Raw genomic sequence first — 19,169 nt, 5'->3', positions numbered from 1 at the left:
ATAGCTTTACCATCCAGCAGAGGTGATAATATTTAAATAAATGATACTGTATAATATACACTTATAATTAAATATTAATCATTAAATATAACATGTATAAGGAGTTTTATGGGGTTGAGGAAATGGCTCTGGTAGAATACAGACTATGAAGGAGTTAATGCAAAATGAAATATAGACATAATTTGCACTGTTCAAGAAAAAAGTGTGCGCAGACAAAAGACTGACAGGAAATAGGCCAAAATACCAACAGTGGTTAACTCAGAAAAGTAGGGTTATTGAACACATTTTTTCCCTCTCTGTATTTTCTAAATTTTCTGATATAAGCATATGTTAATTTTGTAAGCAGGGAAAAATTTTTTTGAAAGTATTTTGTTGTCATGAAATACTTATGAAACCATTTCTTACTAAGTGTATAAAACACAACATTTGCCTCAGTATTCATGAGGGTTTTATTTTGCTTCTGCGCACATCAAAATTTCATCAATCTTTGATCTTCAGCATTTATTAATAATGTGCTCTAAAGGATCATTTTCTCTGTTAGACACTGTATGAATTCTTATTCTGAAAAAGTACCCAAAGTATCACAATCTTTTCATTCGGTTGCTGAGGTGAGACTAGCGATACTTTAGCAGACTAGCTACTTTCCCCTCTTTCTCTGCCTGTATCCTGCAGCACCCAAGAAACTGCCTAGAAACAGGGACCTGCCTTCTCCAAGGATGGGGTTTAAACATTGCCTGAAGTGAGTACCGGGATGTGCGTGGGTTAAGTGTTGTGTTTTACCTCATATGAAAGAGATCAGCACTTTTAATATCAGGAATTTTCATTCAAATTCCAGTCTGTTCACTTTTTTTGCATGTGACATTGATGCAGTCATTCAACACGGGTTCAGGAGACAACAAACTCAAACATTTTGCAGCCCCCCAGCCCTGCTCCTCCGTGTAGCCCTTTCCCACCACCGAAAAGGTAACTGGGTTAAAGAGAGGCCCAAGCATTCTCTGACCTAAGGAAGGAGGAAACAGGGCTGCTCCGACAGTGACCACGGCTGGTCCCAGCCCTGTTGTGACAGCATCTCCAATGATCTCACCTCCGAGCAGGACGCGACAGGCAGGGCCGCCAGTGGGAGGAATGAGGAAGAAGGGGGGACAGAAAAGACATCCTCTCATTGGCTATCCCCTCCCCTCTCCCGTTCCCAAACGCACTAAAATCATTTCCCAGCGACCTAATAATGCAAATATTCATTTTTCTCTTTGTAGTCCAAATCAGAGATATAACATTTTTAAACATGGACTGATCAATGTTTTATGCCTATTTTCTGGGTTATAATAAAAGTGTAATTTTAGCCTATGCAACAAAATGTTCAGAAAAAGGGATAACTTGGGAGAACAGTATTCACCTGAAGGAGATAACTGGCTTTTATCCTCTAGGCGTTGTGCACTCGGCTTTCCCCTACCATTTACATCCACCTTCCCACCCTCCTGACACCCTAGTTTCTTCCCGGCCTTTCGTCGGACTTCCTGCCTTCACAGACCACTGGCGCAACAGAACAACAGGTTGTGGACAAGACAGTGACTCCATGGAGGAGCCTGGAGACCTATTCTTAGAACAAGTACCACCCATGGAGGAGGTGAAGGAAAACACATGGTGAGGAATGGTGGTGGGCACCACTTACTTTAGAATGTGTTCAGATGCTTTACTGTTACCGTCCATGCACTGGAGAGGCCCAAAATATGAGGTGGAGATTTGCCTGGGCATTGAGGTCAAGAATTCCCAAACGTTGCCCTCCCTACCCTCAACCAGCACCATTGGAGCTACAGATGCTGGCGCTATGAAACAACAACAACAAAAAAGAGCAAACCAACAACACAAAGAAGAAAAGAACACCCTAACCAGTCATGCTCGTGTGAACAGGGACCAGAATTAACCTTTACTCTTGTTTATCAAGTTCTTAGCCAGTTTAAGCAGGGCGCGGCCAGTGTATACATGGGTGTGTGGTGTGGGGAGGGGAAGCCTTCTGACTCAATCACGTTTAGCTGAAAATGTGATATTTCTTGTAGGATGCATGCAAGAGACAGCCTCAGCAGTTCTTAAGAGAAAAACAACTTTTTTCAAAGAAATATTTGTATTGCTATTAAGAAACATGTTTGGTGATTTCTAGAATTGGTTACAATAAAAAATTAAATCAAGTACTATAGATGCAAATAAGTAGGTGTGAGTGGGTGCATGTGCGGCATTATGCAAAACTATTTGAAGTAAACATTTTTAAAAATAGAACTGCTGGGTTAAAGGGTATACACATCTAAATTATTTATGTAAATGCACAAGTTGCCCTCTAAACAGGATTTACCAGTTATTCTCGACATTTGGGAACATGTTAATATTTTCCAGAGTTTTCTTCAAATAGTATAAGAAAGATTTGAAAGTACGGGAGGTATCCCATCACATCGTGACAACTGTTTGATGTCATAGATTCGTGAACTCTCTTGTCCTGTCCACTCTTACGAAGCCCTGAATTACTGACTTCCAGGCAAAAATGTAAGACCCTTCTTTTCTAAGCACGGTGTGAGCCTTGCAATTAAGTCAACATCTATTCAGGTCTGCCCTGTTTAATCAAAATGATTGACTGGAGCTTGATTTAAGCTTCTGTTGGCATATTCTATGAAGGACTTACCCACCTTTCCCCTAAACTTGGAACCACGGATGTTAGCCAAAAATATTGTTGAGATTCATAAAGATGGAAGAAGATTCCCACAAAATAAGCCTTCATTAAATTTCTGGCATGATTGGGTGTCACATGGAAACTAAGTCTGGTGGCCATTTGAAGGATGTATAGTATAAGGTTCCTGAAGTATGATCGGTGGAAATTGTGAATTCTCAGTAACTTCTCTGTAAAGATAGACAAGGGGTCTAAGACTTACGGCAGAGTAGATCTGTAGAGAAAATGGGAGAGGGTGGGTAATAACTCATTGGTTTCGTGTTCTAGCTTGTTTAGCACACAGCTGTTGTAATACAGAGCAAAGAGCACAGAGTTCATTATCTTAATGAAAGAAGCAGTTATCTTAATTAGAGGCGAGCAAACAATCTTCTGATGGATAACTGTGGCCCTCCCGGGCTCTTTCAGATCTATCAGTGGATGAGCCAGATCAGTAAGAAGTACTCGGGTGTGGTGACACAGCGTTTCCTAGGAATGACCTACCAGATGCGGCCTATGTATTATTTGAAGGTGAGTAAGGAGGCTGAGAATTGCTTTTCTGGGGACGAGGGGTCTCTCTGATCTGCAGTATCTGTTTACTTTTCAGGGGCTCTAGTGGAAATGTAGACAAAGTTAAAAGAGGCGGTGCAAAAAACCAACCAACCAACCAAACAAACAAGAAACACCCCTGCCTTTTCCACCCCCAAATGGGCTTTCAAAATTCAAAACTTGTAAAGGTTTATATGTTAATCATCTGGGTGAAATCAAGTTCTAGAACAAAGAGAATTTGGAATAGCTAGGTGGAACCATGAAGGTAGAACTTAAAAAACAGAAAGGCCCAGAAACAGAAGACTTTACACCTTTGTTGCCTCCATGCTGGGCCTCCCTCCTTCCCACGGAGACTGAGGAACTTAAAACCGTGAATGATGGAGCTGGACAGGACCTTAGATATTCTGACCGAGTGGCTGGCTCTGTGAGGTCTGGGTGCCCCCACTGCTCACACAGAGATGAGAGAGGACAGACTGTGTCAGGGGAAACCTCCCACTCATGCATCAATCACAGCCCATTCATTTTCTCAGTTCTTTCATGGGGCAGTTAAGGAAACCAAGACCCAGAGAAGTGAAGTAACTTGTACAAGGTCACGCAGCCAAATAATAGTATAGCTGTGGGGATAACCCAATCTTTAGTTTCCCCATGTGGCTTCTGGTGGGGGCATGGGGAGTCAGCCTGTGGTCCTAAGCACAACAGCGGGGATCACTCATAGGAGAGCAAGAGTAGCCGAGGGAGGCTACTTGGCGTGTATTCCTACTGGCGTGTATCTCCGCCAGCATCCTTGCCTCATGCTCGAAACCACCCAGTGGAGCAAGGAAGGGACCTCTAGGGAAAGAAAAAGCCTGATGACTTTGCACAGTGGCTTACAATATTAAGTGCTTGCTTGGTAACGGAGCACCGATGCCCCCTCCAGATCAGCCCACCATCTGACAACACCAAGAAGATCATTTGGATGGACTGTGGAATTCACACCAGGGAATGGATTTCCTCTGCCTTCTGCCAGTGGTTTGTGAAAGACGTAAGTGTCTTCAGCTTCCTCGTAACGGTTAACCACAAATCACCTGTCACGTCTTGGTCGTGTGGGAAGGCTGCTTCATTGACATGTTGGCATGGCAACTCTCTACTGAGCTACTCCTTCTCCCCAAGGGAAATGGAATTAATAAGTATCTCCACTGAACTGTGAGGTATTCTGATCTTTTTCCAGTGCTTTCACAATTATTTTTAGTGAAAGACAAACATATCCCAATGTACAAGAAAATATGTCTTGGAGGTCAGAGATGAGTGAATCCTGGCCCCACCTCTTTCAAATAGTCTTGAGCAAATTTTCTACCACTAAAACCCCTGGTTTTTCACCTGTAAAAGGGGTGGAAAATGACTACCTCAGAGGTCTGCCGTGTGGATTAAGAGGTTATCAGGTAAGAAATACATAGCACAATGAATTTTTGCAAATGACCTATCCCCTTCCTTTGAGGGAATGAAGAACCTTTAAAAGTAAAATATGTTTGTGTGTCAGTCCTTTCAGAAACCCAAACAGAAGGAATTGAACCCACAAAGAGTAGTTCTTGAGTGGCTCCTAGAAGCGTCAATGTAACTGGGATCTTGTTAGAAATGCCAGCTGTCAGGCTCTACCTCACTACCTCAGACCTAGTGAATTAGGGGTGGGGGACTTGGGGGGAGCTGGAGCCAGGCAATCGGTATTGTAACAAGTCCTCCAGGAGATTTTGATGCATCCCGAAATTTGAGAACCACCACCCGAACCAAGAGGTGCCTGAGGTGGGGTGGAGGGTGGAGGGTGGAGGGTGGAGGTCATGGTCATCCTTTAGGAGTAAATAAAATTATTTAAAAATTAAGGCAAGAAAAGACCTCTTCCCAGATTGATTCCAAATGGCTCTCTCTTAAATTTCCAGATTCTACAAAACTATCAAAACAACTCAAGGATAAGAAGGTTCCTTACATACCTGGACTTCAATGTGCTTCCAGTTCTGAACATAGATGGCTATATTTATACTTGGACAACTGTGAGTACAATGAACTTGGTTCTGGGATGACTTCATAAACTAGATCTTGACTCCAGTTCATTTTTTCTGGCCTCAATCATCACAGCTTTCTGGCCTCAGTCATCAACATAAAAGGTTTTGTGGTCACGTAAAAAAAAAAAAAAGAAATCCCGTTTGGGATAAAGTTCAACCTAACATATTTAAGCTGACAGTCAAAGTTCAGTATTGAAGAGGCCTTTTTAGAGTTGAAGTCCAGCACATTTGGGTCTTATTCTGTTTTTGACACGTGCCCAGTTTTCCAGACAGACATGTTTTCTCCAACTGCATCTCCTTAAACTTTGTTGGTTGCCTGCCACCTGCTCTGGAATATATTCGCATACAATTTCTGCATCTCCCTGCGCCCACCTCCAGAAGCATGAGGGACCCAAATGATGGATGCACGCAAACCCAGCCTTCATTTGTCATTGCGATCATCCACGTAGGGAGCAAACATCTAAAGCTTTTCATTTAGCAAACAATTTCCCCTTGTGAGTGTTTCTAAAGCATATAACCCCACAAATAAGAGCCCATGTTTCTAGAGAGTATTCATTCTTCCCCTCCCCCTCCCCCAAGACCCTTCCCGGGATCCCCTAGCTCCACAACAGCCTTCCGCCCAGCATGCGAACGAAGTGCCTCCCTCTGCGCATGTCTGGCGAAACCTGTCTTTATCCTCATCTTCACGCATCAGTCTTCTGCTTCCAGAGTGGTGCAGAGACTGTCCCTGGTGCATCTGGAACAGCCTTGTTCCATCTGCCAACCTATTTCCCTTTCATCTTGTGTCACTTGGACCTAAAAAATGGTTCTCTGAAGCTTTCCCTGATCACATCCACCAGGCACTGCTAATCTGTTCTTGAGGAAAAAAGCCAGACTACTCCCCCCAATGAGAGGGTTTACTGTGCTCCCGGGACTGGGGGTTGGTAGCCTATCTGCAGGACTAGAAAGTGCATGCAGAACCTTCCTTGTGTTAAGGGCCAGTTCTTCTAGACAATCCTAGGAATGACTTTTTATACCAGAGGACCACCCATTATTCCTAACACTGTGATTTATGAGACCTTAGAATGGTGACATCCCCGTGTTCCCCTGCGCAGGACCGGCTTTGGAGGAAGTCCCGTTCATCCCATAATGATGGTGCGTGTTTTGGGACAGATCTCAATCGAAATTTCAACTCAGCCTGGTGTAGTAAGTACAAGTTTAGTAGATAAACTGATGGGGGAAAAAACATGGAGCCAGAGAAGCCAGAAAAGAGGTGAATCACTAGAGATATAACTTGAAAATAAACATCTAATTTTGCGCAGCTGGCTGGTGTTCCTGGCCTGTGTGTTCCCTCTAAAGGGATCATATTAAAAAGCAGCAACCCACAAGTTCAGGAGTCTTTTTAAGGGAAGCTGGCTCGGCTAGGGCCAGGAAGACCTAAGCCAGTGTGAACATGTTTGAAACCCATCACTTTGTCCTGAAATATATGAATTATCATGGAGAGAAGAAAAAGCAGGAAATCCTCCTTACAGACTGCTTTACAGCAGGAGGGCAGAGGTAAAGAAGGCAAACACAATCTTCTCCTCAACAGGTGCGGGGCATTGGAAGGAAATGAAGAAGTGGGAATGGCTAAGAGCAGTCTGGTTAAAAACCAGACGGCAAGGGTTAAAATTCAGATGTACAGGGCCGTGTGATCTTGGGAAAACTACTTCACTTCCCCATTTTCATTTTCTCTCATTTAAAACACGGGCCCATAGTGATACCATCTTCCCAGGAGGTTGTTGTGGGGATTCAACAAGATGCCACTTAGGAGGGGCTGACCACAGTGCCCAGCGTGTAACCAGGGGCTCAAATGGTGGGCCTTCTGTTATTGGTGAGGAGGAGAGGTGACTTCGGTACTCACAAAAGAGCTCTAAGGAGACTCAAACTGGTAAGGCAGCGAGAGAGACACTGAGGCCAACAAGACTACGTCGGAGTCTGACATTAGGAGCCTGAGAACTGGTTTCGAGCTATTTGTTTCATGGCCCACCACAAGTTCAAGTTAAAGATGACCGAAATGCCATTCCATTTTACACCTTCCTTCCTGGGCCATGTAAGCACTGCAGTTCATTCCTAAACCCAAATGTCAACCCTCCTGCCTTTCTGAGTTCCTCCCCGAATGATGATCCAAGTTGACTCATGTATCCAGAACTAACTTAGACGAGGGAGGGTAAGCCCCACCCCTAGCCCCAGTGACCTTGAATGAGGATGACTCCTTACCCTCTGTCAGTTCCCAGCTGAGATCATGCTGCCTTCTCTGCCGTTTCCTGTGTGTTCCAGGTATTGGCGCATCTAAAGACTGCAGGGATGAAACATTCTGTGGGGCAGGTCCTGTGTCAGAACCTGAGACAAAAGCCGTCTCCAGCCTTATAGAGAGAAAGGAAGAGGACATTCTGTGCTTCCTGACCATACACTCTTATGGGCAGCTCATTCTCACGCCTTATGGCTACACAAAAAATATATCAAGTAACCACAAAGAACTGGTAAGACCAGAGCACCCAAGGCTTTAGAGAGGGCTCAGTAGGATCCCAGCTTTCCTTTCCCAGATTTCCATTTCCTAGATCTTTGGCTCCAGCCCTGCTTTTGTTCTCAGTTCTTCTTTTGTATTTCTCCCGCCTTTTACACCTTGCCAGCCACCTGCTGGGAAGGTTGCAGGTTAAATGCTGCTTTACCTACATTAATTAACTACCTGTTTCATAAAATGTCAAGTTGGGAGACATCTTAGGTATTCATCTATAATATAAATGAGATGATTATGTTAATAATCTGCAGGAACGTGCTCTCATTTTTGTAAATTCTCTTGAAGCTCCGTTCAGCAATTATAGCTTTTGAACCGTGCATTAAAGAACCTGCCAGCTATTAGTGGAAATCGGCATATCTCAAATCACACGGCTAAATGATATCTGCTCTCTTCTCTGATAAACACAATGCTTTATTTTCTTCCAAACGCTGCCTGTAGTATTTGCTAGGAGTATTTGTAAGGGGAAATGCCAGTGAAATCCAAGCAGGGAAAGTGACCCTCATCTCATCCAGGTCTCTCTCTGAAGCTGTGTTTAGCTTGACCATCGTGGGCAGAATTGCTGAAAAGGACCAGGCTCCCTGCCTTTGTGTGAACCAGAGAGCAGCAGGCACACATCAAAGGGAGAGTAAATTTAGGACTGTAATGTTGGTATCTTTTTTAAAAAATATTTTTTCAACTTTTAATTGTAATAAAACACATGTAACACAAAATTTACCACCTTAACCACTTTTAAGCAGACCATTAAGAATATTCACATTATTATGCTACTAATCTCTGAGACTTTTTTTCATCTTGCCTAATGGAAACTCTCTACCTACTAAACCACAATCCCTGTCCCTCTGCCCCTGGAAATTGCCATTCCGCTTTCTTTTTCTATGAGTTTGGCCTCTCTTGATGCCTCGTGTAAGTGGGGCCACACAGCAGCTGTCTTTTCGTGACTGGTTTATCTCACTTAGCATAGTGTTCTCAAGGTTCATGTTGTGTCATGTCAGAAGTTCCTTCCATTTTAAGGGTAAATAATCTTACGTTGTATGTATAGAGCCCATTTCCTTTGCTATCTATCAATGGGCATTTGTCCCACCTTTTGGCCATTTCAAAAAATGCTGCTGTGAGCATAGGTGTACAATACCTCCCAAGATCCCACTTTTAATTCTTTGAGTATATAAGCAGAAGTAGCTGCCTCTTATGCCATTCTATTTTTAATTTTTTCGAGGAACCATCAAACTGTTTTTGATGGCAGGTGCACCATCTTTTAATTTCCACCAACGGTGTGCAAGGGTTCCAATTTTTGCACATTCTGACCACCACTTGTTATTTTATGCTTTTATTTTTAGAAAGAAACTCTTTATTATCAACACCTGCTGGGATGGATGGAGACTAAGCTTACTCTGTTTGTAAGGTCACAGAGGCCTGGGGACCCATGGGCTCTCCAGCACATCCTGCCCCTCTTCCACTGGAGCGGGGCCCACAAAACACATGTCTCAACACAAAAAAGAAACGCACCACAGAGCTTTGCTGAAGGTGGTCTTTCCTCCGGCAGTCAAAAATATGTAGTGGTAGCCTCACTCTCTCTCTTGCAAAGTTTTTGGACATTTGTACTATGTGATCATTTTGCAAGGTATGTGAGATAACTAATATTTGCCTCAGACTTTGTAATTTGCAAAAGGATTTTATAGTCATTATCTCATCTGACTCTCACGACAACACAACACAACCAGCTCCCTTTGGATACGTATAAATCGAGACCTCGAGTTCTCTACATTTCCAGAGCTCCTGTGGACAGTGAGTGGCAGCCGGGGCTGGGACTGGTACCTTCACACTCCAGGGTTGCGTTCATCTGACCACCTCGCACTGGCTCAGGGAGTGTTTACTCCTTCTGGGAACCATTATCAGTTTTGATGCTCATTGCACTGTGTCCTAGTTCCCCTCATTTCTTAGCCCTAGAAGTCCCATTTCTTCATTTAAAAAGTGTGCAGAAAGAGAAATTTCAGTTGACAGACCCAGAACCCTCCTTATTCTTCGGTTTGTGATATTTGTAATGGATGTTTACTTCCTAATTAATGGGATCTGTGACAAACATAAATGAGCCACCAAAGTCAGGCCATTGTAGAGCTTTGATTGAACAGGCTTCCCACTAGCAGAAAAAAAGAGGCCCCTATATTCCAGTACTTTTCTAGAGAATTTCATTCCTTTCTTGGTTCAGCAAAACAGATATTGCGTGACCATTTTGCCAGATCAAAAGGTTAGAGAGTCTTCTGCTGGTAATTGGCCATCTGGGTAGAGGCCTCTGGCCACTGGGTAGAGCAGGCAAGAAGACAGGAGAAGCCTGGAGCTGTGACGTTACCATTATTGGAAGTTACTGGAAGGTAACTAAGATGGGAATGACAGACAAACTTTTAGTGTGATACGCAGAAACTGGCAAACTGAATTGAGAAAGATTCTTTAATCTGGTGTCTCTTACAGTCTCAGGTTCCGAAGACTTAGCATAAACAGTCATTTCAAGAATTTTCAACAAGAAGGCAGTGTAAAACTGATCCCGCCTTGTCTGAACCCAACTGAAGCCAGCTAGCAGTGGTTTCGGGTTCTTGGGGGTGAGATTTGAAAGGGCACACAAAGACACAGTCGAGCCAACTCTTCAAGGAGGTTCCCATTTCCAGTGTTATTTACAACTACTGAGTCTGGTAATTAATATCTCTATATTTACAAAGCCGTAAATGTGTAGAAATCATGATAAATATTATGCTGTGTGATAGGCAACTTGGCAATCACCGTGCAGGGGAAACATAACTATATATAGCCTTGTTCTAAACAGCTCTGAAATTGGAATAGCTAGAAGAATTCTAATGTTTTAGGGGCTCAGATTCTTTCCATTTGAATTCTTCCCCTATCAGCCTCATATCCCATCCCAGGCTCTATCCTCCCGTACGCATGCCAGGGCTGTAATCAACCACCTTAGAAGATGACAATAGTCCACCTCAAAGGTAATGAGACTGAAATAGGGTGACGGCCCTGGAACTAAAACTTGCTAACTATTTGAAAGAAGAAGGATCAAACATGATTTTTCATTTTGGGGAGGAACATGATAAGCCAGAAATAGGAAAATCCCTCACTTGCTGGGTTTGAGTGTGTTGAGTCTGAAGTACCAGCAAGCTACCTTGGTGTAGATGTCCAACGGGAAGGGAGAAAGCTGGTCTGGAACTCTCAAGATGGATTTGGACAAAACACCAAACCCTCTGGATTGCTGGTTTTATTTTTCACACCAGATATCTGTCTCTGCATTTCCCACCTCCAGATCCAAGTTGGACAGAAGGCAGCGAATGCACCGAGAGCAAAGCATGGAACCAATTATAGAGCTGGAGCGAGTGCAGATATTTTATGTAAGTATCTTTTTTTCACCTCTTCAGTAGTATGCAAGGCACCAAAGAAGTCAGTGACCTCTGGGGAGTGGGGTAGGCGGGAGAGGGAGAAGAGAGTTCCCGGGATCAACAGGAAGTTTTACAAATCAAAATGGCTGTAGATAAAAGGGAGTCTGTACAAATCCAGAATTATGCTCTCCAGGGATAAGGTGTGAGCTCAAAGAAAAAATTAATGCACTGGCTAAGACCAGAACTCCCTCTGGCTTCAGTTAAAAAGAGCTGGCAAGGAGAAGGCGCAAGGGTTCACGTGAAGGACATTTTCCAATGAGCTTTGGTCTGTTGATTCAGTTCCCAAAGAACCTATCAGGCTCAGCAAGCAGAGCAGGTGGGGCCTGGAGAAAAGATCTGAAAAAGAAAAAGAAAAGAAATCATTTAGTTGAAAGAGAAGTGCGCACTGCTTTTCCTCATCACCTATCACCATTTCTTCCACCCACCAGATGGCCACCTAGATAATATTTGCATAATATTTTTCCTGATGGCCATTTTGTTTCTGTTCCTTTATATATCAATTTACTCTTATCTTAAAATATTAGATGTTCCAGTCTTTGATTTCAGCTGAGAAACTTTAACTAAACCTCTGCTAGAAGGGGGGACTGGTGGAGGGAGACAGGCCAGACGAGAGTTATTCCCACCCTACAGGAGCTTCCTGTCAAGGAGGGGGAGAAGATAGCTAGCCATGAGACCCCACCATGAAAAAGCTGTTTATTTTCCTGGATTGAACCTTTACTCCTGGAATGGCTGACAGAAATCTGTGCTTTCACTCTATAATTTCTAACTCTGCCTTCATGGTTTCATTTGTAGACGCCCTATCAGGGTCTTCGAGAGACTGGGCCAAGGACACTGGGATCCCCTTCTCATACACATTTGAGCTGAGGGACAATGGTACACATCAGTTTGTTCTGCCAGAAGCTCAGATTCAGGACACCTGCGAGGAGACCATGGAGGCTGTGCTTTCCATCCTGGATGACGTGTATGACAAATACTGGCACTTAAACAGTGCCGGGAAGGTGACCTCTACTGCTGTGGTGCTGAGCCTGCTAGTGCCCTTCAGGCCTCTTTTCTGAGTCCACCCCACCCAGGCCTGCTCAGCCTCGATGGCATGATGTGGTTGCAGAGAAGGTGTTTCTCTGTGGCCAGAGGGGAAATAAATAATGTAAATAAAATACTATTTTGATAAAGATAAACCATGTTTGAATTGTAATGCTTGTTTTTCTGGTAAGTAATTTTTATTACTTTTGAAGAGGATAACATTAGTTATTGCTGCTGTAATCCGCCCCCCCCCCCCGCCCCGTAATGCTGCAAACCTAACCTCTCTAAAGCCCAAAGACTCGTGAATCCATCAGTCAGTTAGGACCAGCTTGGTTGATCTTGGCTGTGCTCACATCTGCATCCACAGTCAGTTTGGGGGAAGCTGTCCTGGGGTTGGGAGATTTTTTTCCCTATCTAAATTCCTTGAACATTTTGTTATGCCTTTGAACCAGGTTTGCATTTAATTTTGTGTTACTGAGCATTCAGAAGATAAGTTATATAATCTCTATATATCTGTCGCTGATTTCATTTATTTGTGCAAATAATTTTTTGGAGAATCTATTATGTAGATTTTGCTAAGCTCTGGGGTTACGATGCCGAATGAGGTGGACATAGCCCTTGTCCTCTTGGAATTCCTATTCCTGTGAGTTTAGGGGGTGAGAGTGGGGGTGCTGGCCATAAACAATTGGAATGGACACACTGTTGCCTATCGGGCAAATCTCAGCTCACGGGGCCATAGGAATCAAGAACACAGGTAAATAAGCTAAACAGTGCAGCTTGTGACAGGTGCTATGAAGAGAAATAATGAGTAACTAGAGAGGTAAGCAAGGGCCAGAGTATAGGCTTACATGAATACAGGCATTTAATTGCGCTATCTTGTCTATTAAACTGCCAGTGCCCTTAAAGTAGCATCTATGCCTGTCATTTCCTGTGTATCTCTATGTGACACCTTGAAATGGTGCTAAGCACTCGTCAGGCTTTGAACAAACCTTGTAGCGCTGACTGAGTGACAGGGAATCCTTGGTGTTCAGTCACCCATTCCCAAGTTTCCTTGTTGGTCACAGACTCAATATACTCCTTGGTTGTAACCCTTTTATTGCCTTTCTTTGTGCTGATAAGAATCAAAAGGGAAAATGTCAGAGGCAATGAGGCTTAATGAATCAGAGAGCAGCTATTTCCATAAAAATGCCAACTCCACAGCAGTAGCATTGTCAGGAAAAAATGGTTGGGTTCCATCAATGGTCAGCCTAGAAGGGGAGAAAAGGGATGTAGCCATCAATGTCACGTTGAAGAGGAAAGCAGGGAGCTGCGCCTACAGAGTCAGGTTATGAGCCTTAATCTGGCCTATGTTTTGGTTTCTAAGTCCGTATCTTAACAACTTGGCCCTCTGAGTACTGTAGGAGCTCTGATTTACAAAACTTAACTCACGTCTAAAGATTGAGCCCATGGCCAAATAAAGTTGGAGGGAACAGGTAGAAATGCAAGCCGTTAGCTTACACAAAACCTCCTGCATGGATTCTTCCAAGAGTCGAAGACACAATCATAACTTTCTTGGGGGACTTTACATGGCTCTAAGGGTGTGGAAAACTGTGGACCATGACATATTTTTTTAATTTTCTGGGGAAAGATCTAAAGACAAAGATAGACACACCTGTCTTTGAATGACCACACTGATATTTTTTAAGGACGTTTTCCACTTCCTTGCCTTCAGTGGCAATAGTTTGAGAAAATTTCACAACTGATGCAACAAAAACAATTTGAGATTATTCTGTGTTGCAGCTTTTTGGGGTCTGAGATTTGACTTTACCATACTTTAGAGTTGAGAAGCTGGTTTGTCACTGTCCCATGGATGTTAGAAGACATGTGACTCCTGAGTCAAAGATGAAGGGCATTATTACTCATGGTCCAGCACTCAGCACGAGCATCCGTGCATTTACATTGAGTCCCCTCGGTCCCAAGCCTCAAGCAGGTGATGCAAGAGCCCGGGTATTACCTGCAAACTCAGTGAGTCATGTGACAGGAGAGAAACGCTGGGCTCAAGGGCATCACTGCTTTTATAGCAAGCAGTAAGCAAGCCTGGGCTAAGGAGACATTTCCCCATCACTCATGGTTCCTTCCTGGCTGTAAATGCAATTCTGAGAAATGGGCCAGGAAAAGAGTGGCCAGGGCCTTCCTTGTACTTTAGCATTGCCAGCAAGAAGTGTAAGCAAGAGAGACCCATGAGAGACTGTCTCCCAACAGGCTTTACGTATTAGGTTGAATCAGATGAAATTGCTGTTTTCATAGTTCAAAAATGTCCAAGCGTTGGTGATTTTATACAGTTCAACATAATATTATCTCAATGCTAATAAAGGTGACTCCATGATGCCTTTTCTTTATTTTTTTAGAAAGTTTGAATATACCACATTTTCCATGACTATTTCTTTCCTTCCACCAAACTCTGCCAGGGCTTTTCTTCATAACTATTCCTATAAAAGATCTAGATCTTCTTGCCTTACAGGTAAATTTAGAGTTTAAAATGATGCAAGATGGTGAATTTGAATGGTATCCAAGCTTCTAGATCCAACTTTTTTCTACATTACTGTCAAAATGAGTTATTCTTTTGTTTCCACTATGTATGACCAAGCTGCTATTTCCCTTCCTTTTCTTATGCAGTTTACCAATCTCTTGATGTTATGGAAATAATGTTCTTCACATCACCCCAGTATTATTCTCACCTTCTGCATAGAATTTGAATCAGGCATAAATTTATTATGGCAATAAAAGAAGCCTACCGCCTGTTAAAACTGTGATACTAAACATGAGTTTTAAAGACCCTAAAATCAATTCTTATTAGTTTCCATTACTCTATGTAGTGATCAAAGTACTTTCATGTATATTACCTTGTGTAATACTCCTAAGAACCTTGAGTTAGGTACTTTTACTTATTTGATGAAGAAGCTGAAACACAGAGAAAGTGAACGGCATGCCCACAGTCACTCTGTTCTCAATCATTATTGATTGGTCAAATAAGTTCTCAGGAAAGAACTTCTCTGGGCCTAGGATGTCAGAAGTACTACTGTCTGGTGCCCACTGCCTGTGCTTCATCCAGAGCTTTCAGGCCGCTTCTGCTGCCTCGCTCTGTCTTTGACATGTTTCAGCCTTGCACAGCTCACACATATGCGACTCTCTCTCTGATGACCACCCTTGGCTGACTGCACACGTCTTGCCTGCAGCCACCACCAGAACCCCCAGCCACTGTCTGGATAGTAACTGATGGGTCCAAGAGTAGGGAAGCCCAGTCCCTTTGCAATGAGCGGGGGGAAAACTCCAAAGTGCAGCTTGTGTTCCAGAGATCCAGCGGGATGAGGTTGAAGTTACCCTCCAAAGCACTGTCACTGAGGTTGCAGCCCTGTGTGGCTTCCTCCTTTTCCCTGTCCCGGGGCCCCCACTCCCTCACCGATGTCTCTTGGGAGTACCTCCTGAATGAACCCCTTGTGCATGAATCCTTACTTCTGGGTCTTACATCTAGGAAACCCGGTGGAAGACAACATCCTTTGGGAATTATTTTCAAAACACAATATTTAGGAAATTCTTCATGTTCTAAAATGATCTTTAATAAAACTAGTCCTGTGCTTTAACTTTCAGGGTGTGCTTGGGGATCACAATGTCGTATGGACAGACGTATTCATCCCTGGAAGATGTTAGCATTCCAGAACATGAGGCATCTCATTCCAGATAAGACCTTTATTTCAGGAAAACATACACATTTCCAGTTTGGTTTCTACTGAAACGCAGTAAAAAAGATGAGCCTTTACAGACGTGAATTTTAAAGTATTTGGTGTTATGAAAAGACTATGAGAAAATAATAGTCACTTATAACAGTTTTCCACTCTGCTGCAATCAAGCGTAGTCTTTTCTTAGCCACCCTGAAAAATTTCTTTCTTAGCTACCCTGACTCTTTCTTTCCCAGGAGTCATTTAAAATAATAATAATAATAATATTAGTAAAGTAAAGCTCCAAAGAGCTTAAGTGGGAAGTATATTATCTCCTTTCTCACCTGTGTATTCCTTTTCCCTCTTATTAAGTTCTTTTTCTGAGAATTTTTCTTTTTTAAAAATACATTTGTGCAAGCCAGCCCTAAAATAATGATGAAAATCAAAGGTTGAAAAGGGTCTTTTTAAAAAAAGATTTTATTTATTTAGTTTTAGAGAGAGGGGAAGAGAGAGACAGAGGGAGAGAATCATCAGTGTGTGGCTGCCTCTCACAAGCCCCTTGCTGGGGACCCAGCCTGCAAATCAGGCATGTGCCCTGACTGGGGATCGAACCAGCGACCCTTTGGTTAGCAGGCTGGTACTCAGTCCACTGAGCCACACCAGCCAGGGCAGGGTCTTTGCTCTTTACATAGATGGTACAAAAGCAAGCACAGAATCACAAAGGAGGCAAAGAGTAATGTCTATTCATGGGATTGACCTCTGTCCCCCACAAAAAATGAAGCCCTGTTGACTAGGTGGAGGATCCTAAGAAGTTGAGGTAGAAAGTCAAGCTGGGATCAGGTGGTTAAAGGTCCTGAATGTCAGACAGGAGTTTAGACATTATCTCTATAGACAGCGGGAGAAGCCATGTTTTTGCATAGGGAGAGTAAATAAACACATGCTGTGTAAAGATCAGACTGGAAAGATGAGTTAGAATTGGAACATTGAAGGGAACAAATCTGAGGCAAACAGTTCAGAAAATATACTCAAGTCTATATTGAATAGACTTGAGTTGGTGGTCACAGAAATGAAAACAAAGGGATAGAAATTACAGGTGTTTACAAAGAGTCCATGTGAGGTCTCTTTGAATTTGATGTTTAAAAAGGACAGTTGACATTACTGAGTGGCTAATTAGGAGAACTGTGGTGTGACTAGATCATGAGAATTTGTCTGAAGTCATCTTTGTTTCATCTCCACCTAGAAAGGTCTAACAGACCAGTGGTGGCAATGGCCTTTCAGATCCATGGGGCCAGAGGGGGAGAGTATGAAAAAATGAGGGGCCATTTAGTTTCAGACAGGAAGTAGGAAATGCAAACTTGACCCGTTGACGTGTCAGTTCAAACTTAGGGTTTGTTTTCTGACTTCAAATCAGGGCTCTGGTCACAACCTCCATTTTAATCTCGTGTTTCAAAATTTCATTCAACATGGAAACTTGGTAAAGCTTCACAGGAGTTAAAAAACATGCCATCCACCAGCTTTTTCCTGCACGTATGCTAATTTACCCTATGACATTTATTTTATAATTAGGTTTGAAAGTCTATCACTTGAAAGGTTGACTGCTTTCTGTACTGCGGTTGCTTCGGAGATTTGTTTTGCAGCAGAATTCTTATTTCAAATAAAAATTGTCCTTCAAGTGTGGTATGTGAGTCCGACAAACACAGACTGGTGTCTGATCGGGCGAGAGACCTGGGTGGTGGGTCTGGAGGTGCTCCTGCGGCCCGACCCCGATTTCCCTGAACTCCCCAGGGCTTCTTATTTCCTCCTCTAGGCCCCGCCTAGCCAGCGTTGTTCATGGACCAGTAACATCATTCTTATGTAAAAACTTCTTAAGAATTCAAATTCTTGGGCATCAGAGCTTAGGTTTAACAAAATCCCTAGGTAATGTGATGCTCTTGAAAATCTAGGAAGTACAGTAGTCCCCCCCACCATCCCACCATATGTGGTTTTGCTTTCTACTGTTTCAGTTACCTGCAGTCAACTGCCATCCAAAAATATTAAGTGAAAAATTCCAGAATAAATCATTCATAAGTTTTAAAATGGTACACCCTTCTGAGGAGCATGATGAAATCTCATACAGCCCCATTCTGTCCTACCCCAGATGTGAATCTCCCCTTGTTCAGTGTTTCCACACCTGGAAAGCATGTTAAAACACAGATACATGGGCCACACCAGCAGATCTGCTGCTCCTTGGAAGGTGAGACCCTGATGGGCAGGGTCCCTGCACCCTTTCCAAGTGGCCTTGACCTATCTAAAGTTAGGCACGCTGCTACAAAGGGGTACATTGCCCAAATCACTACTTAAAAGTGATTCTGAATCTCAAAACACTAGACACATGCCAATACCGATGCCCAGAAGATAAAGTGGATATTCCATTCATACGCTCTGAAATGGTGACCTAAAATACGGGCAAGTATTCTGTAAACAGTGAACATTGGTTAATTGTGATTTATTGCTACAGTTACTTCTTTCTCTGTCCAATTTCTTCTTCTATCATGTCATCTTATTAATAGTTTCCCTCTCCTATTTTCATTTGTTTTGTCTACATTAATGCACCCAGTGTCTGGAGAGACAGCTGAGTTTTTACGGTAACAAGAGTGGCCCTTTGTTAAGTCTCTATGATACAATGTACTTAAGAATTTGGGTTTTACAGCCAGGCTGCCTCTGTTCATTCCAACTCTGCCTGTTACCTGGTTCGGATTCTAGTTCTTCACTCTTCCTTACATCCACTTGGACATGGTGTCATGCTTGACTTTGGGCTTACCCATGAGACTTGTTTTAGCTAATTTTTATACAGGTAGAAGTGTCCCTGTGCTAGCTCTTAGCCTAAGACTTAAGTAGCCTCCTGTGTTTTACTTTGCTGTTTTCCTCTCTACCACCACCATGGGAAGAACGTATGCTACCTAGCCCACTGATCCAAGAAGGATGGAAGACAGGATCGCCCTAGCTGAATCAGCCAGCCTCCCGCTAACCCAGGGATGCATGGCCTAAGTGTGCTTACTGCTGTACACCACTGAGAGTTTGCAGTGGTTTGTTACACAGTATTATTGCAGCAATAACTAATTGGATCTTCTTTCAATTTGCAAATTTTCTGTCAAATAACCTAAAAAGAAGGGATCATAACTACCTTTTTGTAGGGTTGTCAAGGAGAGTAAATGAGACAGTGCATAAGAAATTATACAC

The 19,169-nt window shown here is 43.0% G+C and overlaps 1 protein-coding gene across 2 annotated transcripts; it reads left to right on the top strand.

Annotated features, from left to right (window-relative positions):
- Positions 1-1,330: 1,330 nt before the first annotated feature.
- Positions 1,331-16,069, top strand: CPO (carboxypeptidase O). Of its 2 annotated transcripts, none has more exons than XM_037044690.1 (8): positions 1,331-1,624; positions 3,119-3,220; positions 4,155-4,259; positions 5,149-5,259; positions 6,366-6,456; positions 7,570-7,772; positions 11,103-11,187; positions 15,883-16,069. In XM_037044690.1, exons 1-8 carry the CDS (start codon positions 1,574-1,576, stop codon positions 16,023-16,025), a joined length of 891 nt encoding a protein of 296 aa, XP_036900585.1. In that variant the 5' UTR covers positions 1,331-1,573; the 3' UTR covers positions 16,026-16,069. The 2 variants fall into 2 exon arrangements, with proteins under 2 accessions (XP_036900585.1, XP_036900584.1); XM_037044689.1 differs by lacking the exon at positions 15,883-16,069 and adding an exon at positions 12,028-12,363.
- Positions 16,070-19,169: the final 3,100 nt, after the last annotated feature.

This window comes from Sturnira hondurensis, unplaced genomic scaffold, assembly GCF_014824575.4.
Source record: "Sturnira hondurensis isolate 20B ecotype Veracruz unplaced genomic scaffold, ASM1482457v3 Scaffold0004136, whole genome shotgun sequence".
NCBI classification, from domain to species: Eukaryota; Metazoa; Chordata; class Mammalia; order Chiroptera; family Phyllostomidae; genus Sturnira; species Sturnira hondurensis.
Note: the sequence above shows the minus strand (reverse complement) of the source record. Positions and strands in the feature narration are given on the sequence as shown.

What these genes read in the sequence shown, in the direction of transcription:
- CPO (XM_037044689.1), top strand. Translation starts at nt 1,574, where the DNA reads ATGGAGGAGCCTGGAGACCTATTCTTAGAACAAGTACCACCCATGGAG. An exon ending in ATATTTATACTTGGACAACT is followed by an intron (nt 5,260 to 6,365) that starts GTGAGTACAATG and finishes TCCCCTGCGCAG; the next exon opens with GACCGGCTTTGGAGGAAGTC. An exon ending in CAAGTAACCACAAAGAACTG is followed by an intron (nt 7,773 to 11,102) that starts GTAAGACCAGAG and finishes TCCCACCTCCAG; the next exon opens with ATCCAAGTTGGACAGAAGGC.